Source organism: Sus scrofa, chromosome 11, assembly GCF_000003025.6.
Source record: "Sus scrofa isolate TJ Tabasco breed Duroc chromosome 11, Sscrofa11.1, whole genome shotgun sequence".
Taxonomy (NCBI): domain Eukaryota; kingdom Metazoa; phylum Chordata; class Mammalia; order Artiodactyla; family Suidae; genus Sus; species Sus scrofa.
In genome coordinates, this window is record NC_010453.5 from 65,391,082 (window position 1) to 65,413,083 (window position 22,002).

The following is a 22,002-nucleotide window of genomic DNA, read 5'->3' on the forward strand; positions in this document are numbered from 1 at the left end:
TACAATCTGAAAAAGAGAATGTAGAAAGAATGGGCAAATATAAAGAAATGTTCAGAGAAATGTTTAACACTATTAAAAATGCCAACATATGCATAATGGCAGAGCCAATAAACATTTTAATTACCGATGAAAGGCGGTTTGTGGGCCTTTCAAGGAAGATGCTTTCCAGAAATTCTTGAAAAGAGAAGGCAGAAGTGACTGCTGCTCCATATATTCCAAACAATCTTTCTGAAATGTGTTGGTCTGCAAGACACTGAAAAATGTCAGAATATATTCTGGGAGTCCCTGTCGTGGCTCAGCGGAAACAAATCTGACTAGCATTCATGAGGACGCAGATTTGATCCCTGGCCTCGTTCAGTGGGTTAAAGATCCAGCATTGCTGTGAGCTGTGGCGTAGGCTGCAGCACGGCTTGGATCCTGTGTTTCTGTAGCTGTGGTGTGGGTTGGTGGCTACAGCTCCGATTGGACCCCTAGCCTGGGAACCTCCACATGCCATGGGTGTGGCCCTAAAAAAGACAAAAAAGAATATATTCTGAATTGCCTAATACATACAGGCTCCTGGCAGATGCTATTATGTTTCATTTAAAATGTATTATTCTTACTGTGCTTTTGAGCCTCCAGGGTGGCCCCCAGTGATTCCCACCTCTTGGTACTGAGCTTTTCTGTATAGTTCCTCTTCATTTGAATGATCTGAACAGCAGGTTACTGTGGGAGTGCATGTGACTTCTGGGGCTAGATCTAAACGACACTGTGGCTTCCGTCTTATCTCTTTATCACTCACTCTGGGGCAAGCCAGATGTCATGTTGTAAGGACATGTAAGCAACATTAGAAAGAGGTCGATGCAGTAATGGAATGAAGCATTCTGTCAACAATCAGTGAAAAACCGAGGCCTCCTGCCAAGAGCTATGCAAGTAAGCCATCTCTGAAGATGACCCTCCAGCTCCGGTCAGGCCTTTAGATGACTGTAGCCAAAATCCTGACTGCATCCACATGAGACCCTCTAAGCTACAACCACTCGTCAAGTCACTCCTGAATTCTTAAACACCAGAAACTGTCAGGAAATAAACGTTCATTGTTTTAATTCACTTAAGCTGAGGGCGAGGGCAGTAATTTGATCAATAAATTTACACTTTACATTTCATAGGATATTGTTGTTTCTTAGGTGTTTTCATCTAGGCAGACTATGTTCTCTTAGAAATATCAGAAGGTACTTTTAAATAAATACACTGAAGTGTATTCATTTATAATTATCTAGTAACAAGAAAATCAAAGTTAATATAAGGCTTAAAATACCCCTTAGTAAGATAAATGTATTTAGTTTTTCTGAAATGATCAGAGAAAGAGCTGCCTCATGTGATAAAACAAACAAACAAATAAACAAACTGCTGGTACAAACTGGGGGCTGTCAATCCAAGGTCAGGGTGTCAGCATGGTCAGGTTCTGGGGCGGACCCTCTTCTGGACTGCAGACTGTCAACTTCTCCTTGTATCATCACACCACAGAGAGTGGGCTAGCGCTCTGACCTCTTCTTGCAAGAGTACTACTAATCGCATTTACGAGGACTCCATCTGCATGACCTAATACCTCCTAAAGGCTCCACCTCCAAAACCATCACACTGAGAGTTAGGCCTCAACATATAAACTGTGGGGGGACACGTTCAGTACATACACATGTTCAGTACATAGTCCAAGAGTATACATATTGGACATGTACATGTATGCCCAATAACTAGAAAGAATATACAGGTCATAAATCACAGATGACTTGGAGGTTTTTCTTTTCTTTTTTCTTTTCTTAGGCAAAATTACCTGTTTTACATGGACAAAGAATCTGAATTCCTGTCTTATTCTCCTTAGTAACATGTTCTAACCAAGTTAAGGTAGTGAAATGTCAACATGGAGGGGAATAAAGATTTAATGTATGGCCTTCACATTATTTTCTCTAAATTACATCATATTAAAATTTTTGTATCTAAATACTCACCATGTGCTCTAATGCATTGAAAAGCACTTTTCTCCCAGACGGTTTGTCAAAATCAGCAATAATCCAGAAAGTAACTAAAGAAATTACATCACCATCTGAAATTTTCAAATAGTTTAGTCAAACTAATTCTTTTTAATACCAAAGACAGTCACATTTCCAGTTCAAAATACATAAAAATAATAACAATTCTAAAAATTCATCTTTCTGAAAATAAGCAAACATTGGTAAAAATTATACATACACAGAGTGAAATACATACAAAAATGTTAGAAGAATAATTCATTATATAGCTTTACATAAACTCAAATACCAAAGAGAAAGAACAGTTCCCAAGGAACACATCTGTGGGGCATTATTGCCAGAAGAGAAAATTGTATTACACTTATCAAGGTTTCAGGGTTGGCAAGCAAATTGTTAAGCTACACTTGTTAAGATAATGATATTTATATCTCACATATATGTAAAACCAGATATGAAAAATTATTAGGAGATACTGAAATATCTTACTAGATTATATCTCCTTTATTTCAAGAATTCTGGCTATTGTTAACTTGGTCTAATTCACATCATCTCATGCTATCAACATCAATGCAATTCTTTTTTCAGGAACATCTGAAAATTTGGAAACCACAAGAAGAAACAATTTTTAACTCTGAAGTCACAAATAAAAGGGTTTATTTCTTTGTTTATATATATAAACAACTTATACAACCCAACAGCAAAAAAACCAATCAATCAATGGAAAAATGGGCAAAAGACCTGAATAGACATTTCTCCAAAGAAGATATACAGATGGCCAACAAACACATGAAAAAATGCTCAACATCGCTGATTATAAGAGAAATGCAAATCAAAACTACCATGAGATATCACCTCACACCAGTCAGAATGGCCATCATCAATAAATCGACAAATAACAAGTGCTGGAGGGGCTGTGGAGAAAAGGGAACTCTCCTGCACTGTTGGTGGGAATGTAAACTGGTACAGCCACTATGGAGCACAGTTTGGAGATACCTTAGAAATCTATACATAGAACTTCCATATGACCCCGCAATCCTACTCTTGGGCATCTATCTGGACAAAACTCTACTTAAAAGAGACACGTGCACCCGCATGTTCATTGCAGCACTATTCACAATAGCCAAGACATGGAAACAACCCAAATGTCCATCGACAGATGATTGGATTCGGAAGATGTGGTATATATACACAATGGAATACTACTCAGCCATAAAAAAGAATGACATCATGCCATTTGCAGCAACATGGATGGAACTAGAGAATCTCATCCTTAGTGAAATGAGTCAGAAAGACAAAGACAAATACCATATGATATCACTTATAACTGGAATCTAATATCCAGCACAAATGAACATCTCCTCAGAAAAGAAAATCATGGACTTGGAGAAGAGACTTCTGGCTGCCTGATGGGAGGGGGAGGGAGTGGGAGGGATCGGCAACTTGGGCTTATCAGACACAACTTAGAATAGATTTACAAGGAGATCCTGCTGAATAGCATTGAGAACTTTGTCTAGATACTCATGTTGCAACAGAACAAAGGGTGGGGGAAAATGTAATTGTAATGTATACATGTAAGGATAACCTGACCCCCTTGCTGTACAGTGGGAAAAAAAAAAAAAAAAAATACCCTGGGGAGCTCAAATTAAAAAAAAAAAAAAGGGGGGGGGTTTATTTCATCCAGCTTCAGCGTATAACACCTGAAATAATACTGATCTGGCCATGATTAAAATCTATAGAAAAATTAATCCTTTAGATCACATGACTCACTTAAAACAATTATAAAAGGTCTGCTTTCTCAAAAACCTAGACCTCAATAGAGGTGATGCTACAGTTATTACCATACCCAGCAATATATAACCGTGGAAAAAATGGCTTTGGTTAATGAAAAAAAGTAACAAAAATAAGGATAACATTGATTCTACTTTCAAACCTCCAAAAGCAAGAGTGAGGTGATGGCACATTACTTTCAAAGAAGAAAGAAAAGAATTCTCATACCTTCTTAACATCAGCACTTTTACAACTAATAAATTATTAAGTATTTTTAAAATGCTAAGTAAATTTCTTACAACACCATTATTCACTCACACATTTACACAGATGCAAACAAAAAAGTAGGTATTTCTCAGTTAATAAAGTATTCTTTTAAATTTCAAGGAGGCATGTACTACAGGCTAACTTATTCTGATGCCCAGAAGAAATTTTGAAATACAACCTAGTATCTATAAATATGTTTCTCCTATTTTTTAGTCCCTGTTTCTGTCTCCTTTTCCCTTCACCTGACACTTTCAGGATCTTACCCTGCCATAATATGAAATGGAATTATATTTTTATTATTGTTGGATTTCTTGTAGAGAGACCACTTTATGAACATAATCACTGATCTGTTAGAAAGTAATTCAAGAGCTATCTGGTCCTAATTTGGATTCACTGCACAGCATTCTCGAAAATAGCTGTCTGCTTAAATCTCTCTCATATACAAAAATTTACCCCTTATAGCATAGTTAATTCCATCTTTAGCTCATTCTCATTATTAGAAAATTACTACTTTATATATCGAAATAAAAATCAGCCTTCTCTTGTGTTTCATGTTTTGGCTCTCTTTGTTCTCGCTTAGAGCAAAGCAGGTTAAACAAAACAAAGCAAAACCCAAACCAAGTAAACTTGAATTATCTTCATCTATCGGAATGGCTCAGGGTACCGAACAAATCTGTGGCCCTACTGTGGACTTTCTATCTAGGGGAAATCCTTATTTCTAAATATGCTACTGTCCTGGTCCCCCCTCCTTTGCTTATGGCCTCCAACCTAGGTAAGACACCCAGACGCTGTCTAATCAGAATACAGAACTATTCTCCTCTGATCTAAGGATTATACTTTTATTCATGCCTTATAAGATTATCAGTTCACTTCATCTTGAAAGGGCTTTACTACTTTCCTAAAAAGGATAAAAATGGAACAACTTACTTTAAAGGAAGGCAAAAAAACAAGACAGACTCATCTGCATATATAATTAGCTAAGATAGGCATTTTCTCAGCACAATCCTTATATCCTAACAATTTACAAACCCTCAAATTGAAAACCAGACCTCTCGCAAAATATCAACAAATAAAATTGTATTATTCAAGCATTTAATATAATTACAAGTTTTTGCTATATTAGGAGTAAATTCAGGAAAATAAAATATGCTTTTTACCTTCATGGGTTAAATAATACATATTCTCTGCAATTACAGCACTTTTATCTTGTGAATCCAAGAAGAGGAAAGTAGAGAAATCTTCAACATCAGCAGTTACTAAAATTTTAATATTAAAAGTTAAATAATGAATTAATGAAACATTTGCAACTCAATAAGCATTTGTAGAAAAGTAGATGGAAGGATTATTTTACCTGATGTAGATATTAAATTAAGGTACTGCCATTTACTTTGCAAAATCAAAGGATTTATACGGGGCACAACATTATCTTTATCCATAAGGAAGTCAATTGCATTTGTTTCATCATTTAATGTGCCCTAAAATAATAAAATATTATTTAGGTCATATAGGCAATTTACACACATATGTTTTAAAGTTATGTACAGAATACATTTAAAGGCTATTTAATCTAACTCAATAAATAATATTCAATTTAAGATTCTTAAATAAACTGTCTTATAAAACTCTGAATTTTCTTTCCAATTAAGCAATTTTTAGATGTAATTATGCACAGATAAGTTTAAATATTACTTTAAAAGTCACTACTAAAAAATTAGAATGGACATTTTTATACAATTAACTTTTGTTATTAAAATATATTAACAAAAATCATTTATAAGTATCATCCATCACATATTTTCTCATATATGCTTACCTACCATAAAAACTTCCTTTTGTAAATATTTAGTTACATTCATTATTCTGTGGAGAACAGCCACTTCTAGTTCATTAACATTCAACTCTTCACCGTCAAAGGATTCACCGTTATAAAGAGCTTGAGGCAAAGGACCTAGACCAGTCATCTTATAAAAGTTTGCTCCTGCCTATTCAATTAAAAAAAAATACCAGAGTTAAACAGAATATGGGTGTCTGGAAAAGAAAGACAGACATTAAAAAAGAAAGGGACACTACCACATTTTTGTGTGTCATAGAAAGAATGCTAATTTTTCTAACTTTTACCTATTCTTTCCAAACATTATTTAAAGGAAAGTAATTTACCTACATAGAACAAGTCAGAAAACTTCTTCTGTAAAGAGTCGGACACATAATTTTAGACTTTGTGAGCCATCTGGTCTCTGACACAACTACTCAATTGTGATATAGTGCAAAAGCAGTGACACACAACACATGAATGAATGAACATAGCTATGTCTCCAAAAACCTGTATTTATAAAAACAGGCAGTGGAAGGGTTGGATTTGGCTTATGGGCTGTACTTTGCCGACCAATGATACAGAGTATGACATTACTTTTAAAAATGCACTAATCTGCTTAAGAGATTCATTTATCTCTGTGCCCATTTATTTAGTAAACATTTACTGAGTTCATGCGTCTGACTAAATGTGATAATACACAGCTGGAAATTTTGCCCTCAAGGGGCTCCCACATATACAAGCAAAACAGAGGCTCCCTGGAGTTCCCATTGTGGCTCAGTGGTAATGAGTCTGACTAGTATCCATGGGGATGCAGGTTTGATCCCTGGCCTCACTCAGTGGGTTAAGGATCTGGTGCTGCTGTGAGCTGTAGTGTAGGTCACAGATACAGCTCGGATCCCATGTTGCTGGCAACTGCAGCTCAGATTCAATCCCTGGTCTGGGAACATCATACGGCACATGTACGGCCCTAAAAAAAAATAGAGGCACATAGCAGGTTCTACGGGAGTCCGGCAAAGAAGTAACTAAGCCTGAGTGTGGAGAGGAGGGGATCATAGAAAGCCTCCGTTAAGAGAGTGACACTGAAAGTCTTAAAGGATAAGTAACAGTTTGTTGGGGGACACAGTAGAGAAAGACATTCGAAGTGAAAAGAGACAGCACCGTGAGGCATGGGGGGAAGAAAGAATATGGCATACGCAGGTAATGGCAAGTAGTTTTCTGTGTTTACGGGGGGGCGGGAGTTATATGGGGAGAAGATATGGGGTCAGAAGGGAAGGTATAGAGGCCAGATCATGAAGGTCCTCAATATCTGGACCTTCATCTTGTGAGTGATTAAGCATCACTAAACAATTAATTCAAATTAATTCATTCACTACTCAACACGACAATTATTAAAATTATTGTTACGGCGAATGTATTCACAGTTACCCTATAAATTACGACTCTTATGTACTCCTATTACAGCTACTTTAAAGATGATGAAACATACAGAGAGATGAAATCACTTCCAATACCATATAACCACTACATCTGCACTTACACCTGTCTGGACAAGAGTGTGAATTCCTAACCATTGGACTTATATTATCTCCACATTTTTTGGACACTTATCGTGTGTTAGGCTATAAATGCATATAAATGATATGCGAACTATATCCTAAGGCAACTTATAGTTTCATAGGGGGAGAGATGGATACTTTAAAAGTAAGTATGAATAGGGAGTTCCCATTGTGGCACAGCGGAAATGGATCCGACTAGTACCTATGAGGATGCAGGTTTGATCGCTGTCCTTGCTCAGTGGGTTGGTAATCCGGCATTGCCGTGAGCTGTGGTGTAGGTTACAGACATGGCTCAGATCCTGCATTGCCGTGGCTGTGGCACAGGCCAGCAGAACAGATATCCAGGGGTATCAGGGAGGGCATGGTCAATTCTATCTAGGGTTCATAACAAAAATACTATCAGATTTGCCTTTTAAAACAAGAACACAGTGGCAACAATGAGAAGGAAGAGGGTGAGATCATGCCCTGGGGATGGTGGGCCAGGGACTACTGCAATAGTATCAGAAAGAAAAAGAGCCGAACAAAATTCAGTGGTAACAAGCAAGGAGTGAAATGAGGCTGTTTCTGAAATATTGAGCTGGTGGAGCTGACAGAACTTGATGATCTACTGTTTGGGAGGTTATGAGAGAAAATAAGCAGCTTCGTACAACTATCAGGCTTCTAGTAGCCTGAGTGCCCTGGGAGAATGATGATGCCACCCTCTGAGATAGGGCATAGAAAAAGAAAAAAAAAAAAAAAGGTTTGAGGTAACAAGAAACATGAGAGGCACAGTTTTAAATTCATTTATGATGTTTACAGACATTCCACCAGGCAGCTGAATACATGGACTCAGACCTTAAGAAAGACATGGCTACCAGAAACACAGGCTCATTACCCTGTGGTTTTTATTTAGGTAACCTGTCTATTACAACAGCTTTAATCACCACAAATAAGCCGTAACACTGAATTTTAGCCCACATCTCTCTTCTGATCTACAGACATATATATCCAATCACTTTCTTCACATCTCCTCTAGAAATCTGCCAGGCACCACAAATGCAATATGTGAAAAACTGAATTTCTGTTTTTATTTCCCACCTGGTTTCTCTTCCACTCCTTGGCAATGGCATCGTGATCCTCCCAGATAGCTGGTTGAACCCTAGGAGCTTTAACCGACAATTTCTCTTCTCCTTCTCCCTATCCAACTCAGTAGCAGGTCCTAGGTTATACTTCCTAAATACAATTGCATCCATTTTTTTCTGCCTCTACTTCCTCCAAAAACCTACTATCCATCTCTCATCTCTCACCTACACACTTCCTAATTTGTCTCCCCACATGTTTTTACTCTCCTATAATCTAGTCTCAACAACGGAGAACGCTCTTTGGGAAAAAATGTATGTCAGTTCACTGCTTGATATCTTTTCAGGCTTTTCACGGTTGCCAAGACCTTCCACGTTCTATGTTCAAATTAAATGTTGTTCAAAAGAGCCTATGTAATCAGGTCCCTTGTTTACAGCTCCAGCCTCATCTTAAGAACTTCCCTATATGACAGGAGCACAACACATACTTGCTCTATTTAATCAGCATCAACACCAATTCTCTTAGTTCCAGTACAATTCAGGACCTGCTAACACTTCTCTGGAAAGATGGTCTCCTATCGCTTCTTTGCTTTCTTTGGTCCAACTCTTCCTCCTGTTTCTGGACTTAAATGTCGCTGCTTTGGGCAAGTATTCCTTCCCCTCCTCCTTGAAAGCGCCTCTCTTATGTCCTGTCTACTTGGTGGACTCCTACTAGTAATACTCATGTCCATTAATTTCGGGAATTTCTTTGTCTTATTTTTCTAAGGCTTTCCTTTCCTTCATTTTCTCTGTTCTTTCTGAATCTTCTGAACTGAATCTCTGTTTGCCTTATTTTTTCATTTTTTTTCTGTCTTTTTTTGGGTCTTTGTTCCATTAAATTTTTACTTGATTTTTAACTTCCAAAAGATCTTCCTTGTACTCTATTTTTTCACCTCTGGTGTCTAGAACATTATTAAGTACGCAATAAATATTTGTTGAAAGAACAAATAAAGTTTGCTAGAGATAGTAAATTACAGGAATATGAGCTTAAGGAATAAAGGCCTAAACACATTTATTTTCTTTGTGATGTAGAAGTTTAAGAATGATTTTCAAGGCCTGAAGAGGAAGATGTAAAAGTGGCTTATAGGACTAATGAATGTTTAGAATAACTTTAGGGAGGAATGCAGAAGGAAGAAAACCAAGCACAACTAAAGGACTGTAAGTAATACAGAGTTTAATTTAAATGAGAGATTAAGTAGACTTGGGAAAAATGGAGACATGCAGAGACAGAAGATATTTCAAGGTAATCTTATAGGGAGAGAGGAGTAAAAAAGGAGCTAAATGAAGACTGCACTTACACACTAAAAAATGAAATTTGTTATTTCTGAGGAGTGCAACAAATCCTTAACCTTCATGGAAATCCTTAATGTTTTTCATAATTTTAGGAGAAAATGACTAAAGATATCTTAAAATGGTAAGACTATAAAAATATTCATTTCACAGCTTAGCTTGATAAAAGAGTGAATGTGGATTTCTGATTACCTATGGTAGATTTTATCACATGTGCTCATCTCCTCTCCACATATTTCACTAAAATGAGAGTATAAAAATAAAAATCATGATGACAACAATGATGATAACAATAATACTGGAGTTCCCACTGTGGGGACCCAATGTTGTCTCTGTGAAGATATGGTTTTCATTCCTGGCCTTACTCAGTGGGTTAAAGACCCAGTGTTGCTGTAAGCTGCAGCAGAGGTTGCAGATGCAGCTTGGAACTGGTGTTGCCGTGGCTGTGGTGTAGGGTAAATTTTATCAAAATGGATGAAAAAGGGAAGCTATAGAAGGCAGAGATAATGCAGGGCACAGAACACCCCAAAAAATTAACATTTGTAGATTAAAAAAAAAAAAACTGTGCTCAAGAAAATCTGGATGCCACAAAAAAAAAAAAAAAAAAAAGGAATAAAAAGAGAAAAAAAATAATTGCTCAATCCGGAAGATTTAGAAAGAACAGAAAAATATGGGAAAGGAAAGCATTAGCCTCTACATATTCATGTTTTTTGCAGTTTTGGTTTTTTTTTTTTTTTTTTTCCTTGTAGTTGATTCCTCATCTCATAGGATTGTAGTCAGAAAAGATGCTTGATATGATTTTGACTTCTTAAACTTATGGAGACTTGTTTTGTGGCCTAGCATGTCATCTATCCCAGAGAATGTTCTATGTGCACCTGGAAAGATTGTATATGCTGCTGCTTTTGGATGGAGTGTTCTGTGTATATCAACTGAGGCCAGCTGGTCTAATGTGTTATTTCAGGCTAGTATTGCCTTACTGATTTTATGTCCTGATAATCTGTCCATTGATGTAAATGAGGTTTTAAAGAATCCTAGAGTTACCATGTTACTGTCAATTCCTCCCTTTATGTTAATATTTGCTTTATGTATTTAGTTGCTTCTTTGTTGAGTGCATATATATATTAACAACTGCTATATCTTCTTCTTGAACTGATCCCTGTTCATACGTATGTCTTTTTTTTCTCGTTTCAGTCTTTGTTTTAAAGTCTATTTTGTCTGATATGACTATTGCTACACTTGGGCCTTCTTTCCATTTTCATTTGCATGGAACACCTATTTAATTTCCTACTTTCAGTCTGTGTGTCTTTAGATCTGAAGTAGGTCTCTTGCAAGAAGCATACACATAGGTCTTATTTGTATATTCACTCAGCTACTCTATGTCTTTTGACTGGAGCACTTAATCCATTTAAAGTAATAATCTATAGGTGTGGACTTACTGTCACTTTGTTAATTGTTTTAAGATTGTTTTTGTAATTCTCTACCCTGTAAATCCTAAAAGGTATCTTTTTTGGTACTTTTAAAAAGTAAATAGTGGCAACTGAAAGATTATATAAAACTTAGGTCATTCAAAGGTATAAATTTCCCTTTTTTGAGGGTCTAAAATTTAAATCATGAGTTAATTATATTGACATAATTTATTCATGAGATTATAATAAAAATTTCTCAATCATATTCTTAAAAATTTTCATTCCAACTTACCTTTCTTTCATCATCATATTTGGAATAAACACCCAAAATATCCCAAATATTAGCATGAGGAAATTTATCTTGGAGCACACTCTTCACATTGTCCACAGTGAGTATATTTTTATTCTTCACTTTTTCATACATCTGTATAAATAAAGATGTTATAATTATTTTCATCTTACAGTAATTAGCTTTATTTCCCTTACCATGCATGTTATAAAATAAAACACATACTTCATATTTTGTGAGTTCTAAGCATATTATATAACTACACACATATATACACACACACTCTCTACACATACATGAATAAATAAACCATTTTAATAATACAGTCTACTACTTTCTAATAAAAAAGGTTCTGTGAATATTCCATAGCTTTCAAAATACCGTATCGAAATTGTGTGTTGTATTCTATTTTTATCAAACCAGATACTATGATTCTTAATAAAATAATGGTTACCTTTAAAAAGATATGCATAAAATATTTTAAATGACTTGTTTCAGAAATGTCTTTTCATTTCCGATTGCTCTTCAGTAAATATCTTAAAAGGATTTTTTCTGTACCTCCATTCTTTCCCCACTCTCAAATGTTCTAACCATACTTGTATAATGTAAGCTGTTACTCTTCTATTTAGTTTTTTTTCTTTCATTTCTTCACTACAAATCCTCTATCATCTAACCCAGGCACTGTTCCACCTGGAGAAAACGGACAGGTTTGCCTCAAGAGAGAAGGCAGCTTTGAGCGGATAACTTAGTGAAACATAAATATGAACTCTGTGCTAACATTAAGACATTCTGGGGAAAGAACCCACAAGCAGAGGAACTACTAAGTATAAACACCCTTAGGGTAGCATTTTGATATATCAGGTAAGAATATTTAGTCCCAATTCACTTAATTATTGCCAGAGAAAATCCTCATATTACAGCTGACAGAACTGTCATATTATTCCTCACAGGAAAAGGAATGATTTCCTTTTATTACTATAAATTTTGTAATCTATTCCTTTAAGGGGTGACACAGACCTGTAAGTAGATCTCAGAGTTTAGTTTTATGATTATCTCAATTTGTGGGCAAGTTTTCTCCTTCTATCAAAGCAGAGCATACTACGATCTCAGTAACTCAAAGAAAAGGGGGGGAGTTTAGCCTTCTGTAAAATATAGACAGGAATTAGAAAAATGAGATTTTGAATAAAGCAAAAGTTATATATGAAAAATCTTTGTGTGTTCCCATTGTGGCTCAGTGGTAAGGAACCCTACTAGTAGCTATGAGGATGTGGGTTTGATCCCTGGTCTCACTCAGTGAGTTAAGTGTCCAGCATTGCTGTAAGCCTACAGCTGTAGCATTGATTCTACCCCTAGGCTGGGAACTTCCATATGCCATGGGTGTGGCCCTTAAAAAAAAAAAAAAACGCACCCCCCAAAAAAAATAAGAAAAAAAAAACCTTTTGAGATTTTGCTACTTTGTAATTGTAAAATATTAGCTATTCCTAAGATATCTAAGGTAACCAGAATTTCTTACATACACTACTTTAGATATTATAACAATTCAACTGTCTTAATACAGTTTTAATTTTTGAAACCATTACACAGCTTGGTAAGCAAAAAAGAAAGTATGTAACATATGTTTGAAACATAAATAACAAAATGAGCAATCTGCATGAACAAACCACATAACACTGGAAATGGAACATCACTGCAAATTACCATGCTGATGAAGCACAACTTCCCTCCCAATTCCATCTCCCTCTGTTCCCCAGAAGCAAGAATCATCTTGTTTGTGTTTACCATTCCCTTACCTTTTAGGTTCTGGAGTTTTATCTGAATGTATTTGCATGTGCTATATTTAATTTTGTTTGCTTCTGAGCTTTAAAAAATGCACAGTAATACGTTAGCCTTCTGTAATTTCATTATGCTTCTAATACAGCCATACTGTTGGCATACCATTCTCCATTTTGTGAAATGATTACATTTTACCCATCTGGTTTACCACACACACACCCCACATGTATCAGTACATTACACATCATATATATTGTAGTTTTCAGTTTGTTGCTATTGTGGATGACTCTGCTAATAACAGTTTCCTGTAGCAGAGGTTTCCCCCAAACAGTGTATGTGTGCGTAGGGAATATGCAAATTTAACTTTAAACTGTGAAGTATTACAACTGTTTTTCAAAGTGGTTGTGCCAATTCATCTATTCTTGTAGACAGTGTTAACAGTGTAAGGAAATTCCCATTGTTCTCCATTCTCATTAACATAAGATATTGCCAGCTTTTTTTGTTTGTTTGTTTTCTTTTTAGGGCAGCACCCATGGCATATGGAGGTTCGCAGGCTAGGGGTCCAATCTGAGCTGTAGCCACCAACCTACAATACAGCCACAGCAACTGAGAGATCTGAGGTGCGTCTGTTATCTACACCACAGCTCACGGCAACGCCGGATCCTTAACCCACTGAGCGAGGCCAGAGACTGAACCTGTGTCCTCATAGGTATTAGTCAGATTCGTTTCCGCTGAGCCATGACAGAAACTCCCAGCCAGCTTTCTTAATTACTGCCAAATTAGAGGCCATAAGTTTTATTAGCATTTTTCTCATTTCTGACATAAATATTATTACACTTAATGAGAAGATGTAGGTCTGTATAGTCACCATGTGGTAGAGCTCAGATTCAAAGTTAGATAATTTTACTACAATAAAGTTAGTACCACTAATTAGTACTACTCATGTACTTACTCTACCGTATTCAATATATTTCAATATTTTCCATATCCTTTTATTATGACTTTGGCTTTCTGTTATGTTCTGCCTATCTTCTGATACTGTGTTTTCAAATTAATGTAGATAAAATAATTTGCTCATTGAAAGTAATGAAACAGTATTAGAGAGATTTCAGAAGTCATGTATTTTAATAAAAGACAAGACTTTCCTCAAATTATTCTAAATTAGCAAAGCTAAGTCATTTAATGGACGTAACACTCTCTCAACAGAATGTTACCTTAATAATGTTTTACTTTTCTATACAAAAATGTGGTGGTCACAAGCATACATAGGTTGGAAAGCTACCAACATTCTCACGTTTCAGACCCCGTGGATTCTAAGATGCTTTCTCTAAATATCCCTTCCTCATTTATTTTTCCTTTTCCTCTAATTGTTAAATACAACTTACAGGCTGTGTCACATATTTAATACCTACTTCTATGCTGCTTTATATTGATGTTGTGAGCCACACGGAAAGTACTATGCTGCTTTATATTGAATTGTATGGTTTTACATGTAAAATTCAGCTTTCCAAGAGATCATAGTAGTATGCCAAACATCACAGTAGATAATTCAAAATGCAGGGATAGCCAAATATGCCATCACATGCAAATTAATGTCTAGAACAAAATGTTTACAGATTAGAGATCCCACATAACTTAGATCTCTTAATTATAAATAATTAAGGTAGAGATAACTTTGGAAGGTCTTAAAATTTCTTTGTTTTGAATATCATACTGATCATTTCAGTATAAGGTGGGCAGACTTTAATAAAAGATATGTCAGTCTGACTGAATCACTTATAACATCTTACACCAATCAGTGAAACTAAAGACTGAGACACAATATTGACATTTATCCCATGGTACAATTTTATAGACTACAATGTACCCTGAGTCACTGAAATGTAGGTGGTTTCTACACCTCAGGACAATGAATTAATGAAGCATTTAGTGGTTTTCCTTGGAGCTACAGAAACAGGTGGGAAAATCATACAGCTTTGGTAATATTGTTTTCGGCTTGAAGAAGAACCACTTCCGATGGAATAATGGCTGAAAAGCCAAAGGACAGTAAATATGAAAACGAATAGAAGGTTTTTTTAAGCTATAACTTGACTTCCTAGTAACAATAATATAGTTCACTAATGCAACTATATTTCCATTTTCAGCCATAATAGAGTTTCAAAACCTCAATTATGAAATAGTCTTGCTATCCCTTGTTCTTCCTTAATCAGATTCCTACCAATTTCTGACATTTCTTACAGTCTCTCAGTCAGACTCAGTACCAATATTACCATCTAAATATGCTGTGGGGAAGTTTTCCTCCTCCTTTGAAATTCTCTAGAAAGTCTCTATATAGTTTGTCATTTAGAATATTTAAATTTGAAATAATCTTTTTATTCCTGATTTAATTCAAGACCAGTTTAAGAATTCTTCCGTAATTGTTTTCTTTTGATATATTTCCTCTAAAGTTATATATACAATTCAAGTTTCTTTATTGGCTGGGTAAACCTAAATAAATTCATATATTTTGTCAGGGCCTCAGTTGCCTTATTTATAAAATGGGGACGTTATGTACTTCAGTTGGGAGTTGCAGAATCAAAATTTATCATGTGTACTAACCATGCTAGTTTTTATCAATTTTGAAATGTTAAAATAACTAGTAATAATTACAGTAATGCAAAAACCACTATACATTCTAAAAAAATTATGTGTAGTGATCAACTCACATGTACTATGGAAATAAATGCCTGTGATACACCATGCTCTTCTGCAATATAGTTGAAAGCTCGCCAAAGAGCAACTCCAGCATCATTTGTTCCATCAACTTCATCATCTGTATTAACAATGAACACAAAACCAATTCTGGGAAAGAAGACGAATAAGAAATGTTACACCTACCTTTTGAATCATAATAAACCATGATTTCAAAACATTTTTAGACTAGAACATCTAGGTGGAGGGAATGTGTTAGCAGATGGGGGGGAGGAGTATTACCATTTGAAAAGGTTTGATTTACGATGCTTATTCACCCAAATCCTCATCTTTGTTGGACTCCTCCAAAATGTAAAACTCTCTCTGGTGGTGATATCATCAAAGGCTATTTTTTTTTTTTTTTCTCTCCAGAAACAAAGGGGAGGGGCAAGTGTCCTCTTAACACAACACAGAAATGGAAATGGGGGAAATGGATCTAGTTTAAGTACTCAAAGTGATAAGATGATTCTCTCCAAAGAAAACAGGGTAACCAAGATTACCAAACAGCGGATTAATAAAGTCATCACAAGGGTGTCTGACTCTTCACAACACACGGCTACGTGTGTCAGGCCCTAGAGATAACCACCACTCTGAACTCCACAGTAACACTCTGTGTAACACAACAGGAACATCACTGGATTTCCTTCAGCCGACAGCGTGTTAAATACTGACAATTACCTAAGAGGAATTTTATGGTAATAGAAAAGTTCAGCAAGTTTTATAAAATCCAAGGTATATTCTTGAGCAGGATCAATAAACAGAACCTAAAAGAAAATAGATAGTCTATAATCATTGTTTTGTTTTTTGACACCAGAATTTTCATGAAATTCAAATTTAATTTCTGTCGCTAAAAGTACAAAATTCAAGATGTAATTTTTAATTTCCAGCAATTTTAAAGAATTTTGAGGAATGTATAGAAGACTTTCAGTTTACAATAATTTCTAAAATGCTACATATCCAAATATAGTAATACTTGAAATTTAATCAGATTACTCATCCTCTCTTCAAAGCATAACACAAAGTAAGTATTTTTTGTAAGAAGTGAAATACGTTATTTGAAATGTTCAGTGGATTTTCTGCGACAAATCTTTTTAAAAGAGGAAGCAGAAATTTAATTTTGACCAAAAAACAAAAATACAGCATTAATATCTACTCACTCTAGACTGCTGTAGGAAATACAATATTTACTTCCTATGTGAAAATAAAAAATAAAGCCCTAGGTGTTTTTCTTCATATTTCAAAGTTCTACATTTAATACTGTAATAATGAAATTTACAGGCAAATATCATAAAGTGGTATTCACGTATTTTTGCCGAAATGTACTGAACTTTATTAGTATTTATAATATAGCGAAGAAGAGTTTGATCATAAATTACTTTTAGAAAATGTAACAGCGACCCGTCATGTTAACACTGGTATTATAAAAGTACATGAAGGTTAAACAGCAAGAGGCAAGGCAGGCTGTCTGACACTGTTAGCTTTTGATACCTAGTCAGCATGCCACCTCATCTCAAGCTCTTGCATCAGGCAAATATTTCCTCCCTTACTACTCAGATGCCTATTTACCAAGAGTGAAGTAGTGCAAAAAGAATGCTGATATCTTTATAAGAGATGTACGCAAAATGTCAAAATATACAACTCACCAAATTATGAAAATTACGCCTTATTAAAGGGATACTTCCAGGGAATACTGGCTTCAAAAGTTCCTGGCAACTTGCAGGCCACGAAGCATACAAATCATCATTTTCTAAGTCATTAATCCACTAGAAAAGAATCCAGAAATCTGTATTAAAATAATAATTAAATCATTTTCAAACCCAGATTTCATTCTATCAAACAGCAAGTGAAATATACACAAGATTTTCTATACTTTAGATTTTTGAAAAAATTTCATTGCAGTATATAGTTGACTTACAATGCTGTGAGTTTTTTTAGATTTAAAAAATTATTTCTATATTTATGATATATTTCTGCTTAAGTATAAGGAGCTAGTTGAATATTCTTTAAGGAACACATTATGTGCAACAATTTTATATTCCCGTGGCTTCCTTTTACATTAAGCCTTCCCTCCAAAACAAATGACTGCTTTTACTCATGTTTTTCATATTAAAAAATAAAAATACATAAAAATTACTCTTCATAAACTATTTAAGAGAGATAAGCATTTATCTTAATTATCAGCAGCAGAGGAGGCAATGAGGTTGTCCACCTTCCCTCTAAAACTTAAACACTTGTACATAAGGAAAATAAAGTGACTTATAAAAGTTAATTTATAAAGCCAACACTTTGGACATCCAGTTCTAACCAAGATGAAATATCTTAGACTATTGTTCCCTCCTGAAAAAACGATTAAAGGCAGAGAAAACACAGAAACCACTGTGAAGAGACATGGAGGCAGGGGTCAACCAACTCTGAGAATTGAGGAATCACAACCTTTGCCAACAGAAGGCAGAGGAGGCAAGCTCCACATCCACCCCCACTCTGTCCGTGGGGGCACTTGCCAAACTGCAGCCTGGAGGAACAGAATTCAAACTGAGACTGACAGTCCCACTGGGCAGTCCCAATATGGGAAGACCTATGTCCTACATTGGGAAAGTCAGAAGTCAAAGTCAGGGCTGCCCAACTGGTGGGATTTGAGGTAGGGGAAAATCTAGGTGCTGAGGAGAAACCCCCAAAATTTTTTTTCACAGAAATTAGTCCATTTACTGACTACTAATCTGCAGGAACCCATGGCAACACTCTCCTCCTCCTCCTCAAAAAAAAAAAAAAAAGACCAGGAGACAACAGAAATGGGGAGGTTGAATCTGCAGCCATAACAGGGTAGTGAGGAGGAAGAGGTAGGAGTTCAAGGTGGAGGGACTTTGCTAAACAGAATTCATTTGAGACCCAGTCTGGCCAGACCCTAGGAATAAGACACAAAATAGAAGAGCTCGAACAAAGCCTAAAATCAAGCTTAAACAGAACCACTAAAGCATTTGGTACCTGGTCTGCCAGAGCAGACATTACAATGCTTTGCTTCTGGCTCTTACCAAAAACTGTGAAAAAGAAAAAGGACCAAATATCAAAATGTAGGAGGAAAAACAAACACTATAAAGGGACTTAGGCAAGGATTTTAAAATAACTACAATACTACATATTCTATTTTATTGACTGTCTTTTTAGGGCTGCACTTGTGGCATAGGAAGTTCCCAGGCCAGGGGTTGCATCGGAGCTGCAGCTGCCAGCCTACACCACAGCCACAGCAACACTGGATTCTTTACCCACTGAGCGAGGCCAGGATCAAACCTACGTCCTCATGGATACTAGTCAGGTTCGTTACTACTGAGCCACAATGGGAACTCACCATATATTTTAATAAAAACAAAAATAGATGGAAAGATAGAAAATTTCAACAGGGAACTAAAATCTATTTTTTTTTTTTTTAAAAGAACCAAAGGGATACACTGGAGTTTAAAAACAGTGTAATTAAGAAATGGAAGAACATGTCAAGTGGGTCTGGCTGCAGACTGGACACAAAAGGAGATAGGAATTAGGAAACTTGATGACAGATTATAGAACATATACTAACTAAAGCAAGCAGAGAAAAATTAATGTAAAATTCAAACAAAGAGAGATGAGTGAGCCACGCCAAAGGTCTACCATACATGTAGCTCAAAGATGGGGAGGGGAGAAGGAATGGCCACTGCAATACCTGGAGTGAGGCGGCTCCTGCAGAAATCTCGACCTGAGTTTCTGGAGGGCTTACCTGAGCCAGAGGCAGTGGTTTTAGAGAGAAGACAGAATTAAGAGACATACACAGGAGGGCTGAGTAGGAAGAAGCGAACCAGGCAAATTCGTGGCTTTCAGAGAAGAACCCCATATCAGCACAGGGACATTAGGCTCTGGAAAGGAGCTTTCCCAGAGGAGAGGAAAGGAGAGCGGAGAGGGAGTTAACTCGGCTCAGACATCTTGTCTCCAAGATCCCTGAGGAGGGGTGACCGTGCGCAGCTGAACAATTTATCTCTTGGTGGTTAACAAGTATCACGGGATCTGGGGTTAGTTTCCTTCCACTATTTGGCCTGGTGGTACTGGGTTAGAAGGGAGAACGACAGTCTCCCTGGAAAAATCCTTAGTACTCTCTTGTAAATGATTCTGCGGTAATTCTTACTAAGATGCAAAGCTGATAGGAGCTATTCTAAAGCGGCTCACAATAGGCCAGGAATCCACGTGAACTGGCCGTCTCCACAGACTTGGTCAGCGGTGTGCAGATCAGTTAAGTTTTTTGAGAATCCTACGTCGGTGGAGAAGGTGGCACTGAGGAGAGGATGTGAGTATCTGATTCCTCTGGCGGGTAGTTCTACCTTTTATTTCAAGTAAGAAACTCTTGAGCTTTATGTATCAGTCCCACCGAACTTGAGTTAATGGCTGGAGGTAGAGTCACTTTCAATGTGGATCAAAACAGCCGAAAGTGTTTGTTTAAAATGCAGACTCCTGGGCCCCATTTTAGACCTACTAAATCAGAATCTCAGAATAGGCCCTGGCAATCCCCATTTAAAACAAGCGCCCTACATGATTCTTCTCACTAATCTAAAGTTAGAAAGCTCTGGCAATGGCCTAATTTACAGCGAGGATGCTGGGTGAAGTAACTGAGGCAACATCATGATCCATTTTGGAGAACTCCTGAGACACCATGGAAATCACACTGACTAGGCCCAGGGCTTGCCCCTTTCTTCAGTCTCAGGTGAATGACTACCCAACAGGGAAGCAGCAACGGTGCCTAGAAGAGCACCTCAGAGTCGTGTGCAGAAGTGGCGCTGACACTCCAGGACTCCACCCCCATCGGTTCTGTGGTTCGTAACTCTGGCCTTTCTATGCACTAGGCTACCCAAACACTGAAAAAAGATACTGTCATCTACAGATTAAACCTAGAAGACAATCTCCTCTACATCCAAGGAGCTATACAGGTCAACAAATAGTCACAGATGGGTCATATTGTTAGAGGCTGACTCCCTTTCTGAGTGAAGCAGAGAACGCGAAAGCTTTATAGTTCACATCTTCTAGGTTCGCTTTAGGGAGTGACATCAGCTAAAATGGCTGAGTAAGGAATTCCGAACCTCTGTCTCCATATGAAAAACGGAAAAACTAGAAATTGTGTGGGAATCAACATTTTAAGAACCATGGAAAAAGTTCTGGAAATGGACAATGGTGACAGTTAGACGAGACTGTGAATATATTTAATGCCAACGAATTACTCACTTAAAATGGTTAACAGAGCATTATTTTATGTAATGCATATTTTACCTCAGTAAAAATTACTTCATGACATGCACAGAGAGAAGTTTCTGGAAAAAGAATGTCTCCCGAAGCTGTCCAGGAGTTGGGCAGGAGAGACTTCACAGCAGTACGGGAGACCAGGACTCCGTGGAGGGTGTGGACAGTGGGGAAGGCACAGGCTGCTCCCCCGTGAGAGTGACCAGCCTCCACAGCCAACCTTAGAGGACCACGACGGTATTTTATACAGGGAACTGGAAAGTTTCTTTAGATCTACGATCTATTTCCTATGTCCAGAATAGCCTTGAAAATGACTTCCCTCATTTTCCATGTGACTCATTCCCACAAATTTTAAGCAAAAATGCTTAAAAGTCATAAAGTATTAGGACTACTAACACGGTCCCTCCTTTTCCTAATAAAACATTATGTTACTCCGTTTAAAGACGCCCAAGTAAAAGTAAAATCCAGCCAATGAGGGCATGCTGTCTAAAGAGTAGTTAAAAAAACAAACAAAAACAGTACCAATAAACACGTCACTGTTCTAGAAAACAGCACGGTAACTATTTAATAGTGTAATGTGTTTTTTTCCTCGTCTGAGGTCTCTGATGTTCAGGGAAGATGGCATTTCTTTGGTGCTGTTACTGTTTTCAGGATCCTTGGGTGGTGGAGTAAGTCTACAAGTGGGAAGTCTGTTCGGGTAGGACAAAAGTAACTGTAATAAATGAGATACTTCAGACGGAATTTCTTAAATTTTTATA

At 36.7% G+C, this 22,002-nt stretch overlaps 1 protein-coding gene across 3 annotated transcripts in view; it reads right to left on the minus strand.

Moving 5' to 3' along the window:
* The window catches only part of UGGT2 (UDP-glucose glycoprotein glucosyltransferase 2), a 169,584-nt gene that overhangs the window by 83,874 nt on the left and 63,708 nt on the right, over window positions 1-22,002 (minus strand). For 2 of the 3 annotated variants that reach the window (XM_021065791.1, XM_021065793.1), the window contains 9 exons: window positions 17,638-17,757; window positions 16,673-16,758; window positions 15,970-16,105; window positions 11,495-11,626; window positions 5,858-6,022; window positions 5,392-5,515; window positions 5,198-5,296; window positions 1,986-2,080; window positions 125-253 (listed from right to left, as the gene is read on the minus strand). In XM_021065791.1, the coding sequence (XP_020921450.1) occupies window positions 125-253; window positions 1,986-2,080; window positions 5,198-5,296; window positions 5,392-5,515; window positions 5,858-6,022; window positions 11,495-11,626; window positions 15,970-16,105; window positions 16,673-16,758; window positions 17,638-17,757 (1,086 nt within the window). The remainder of the gene's footprint in view (window positions 1-124; window positions 254-1,985; window positions 2,081-5,197; window positions 5,297-5,391; window positions 5,516-5,857; window positions 6,023-11,494; window positions 11,627-15,969; window positions 16,106-16,672; window positions 16,759-17,637; window positions 17,758-22,002) is intronic. The other variant, XM_021065792.1, reaches the window with a different exon arrangement.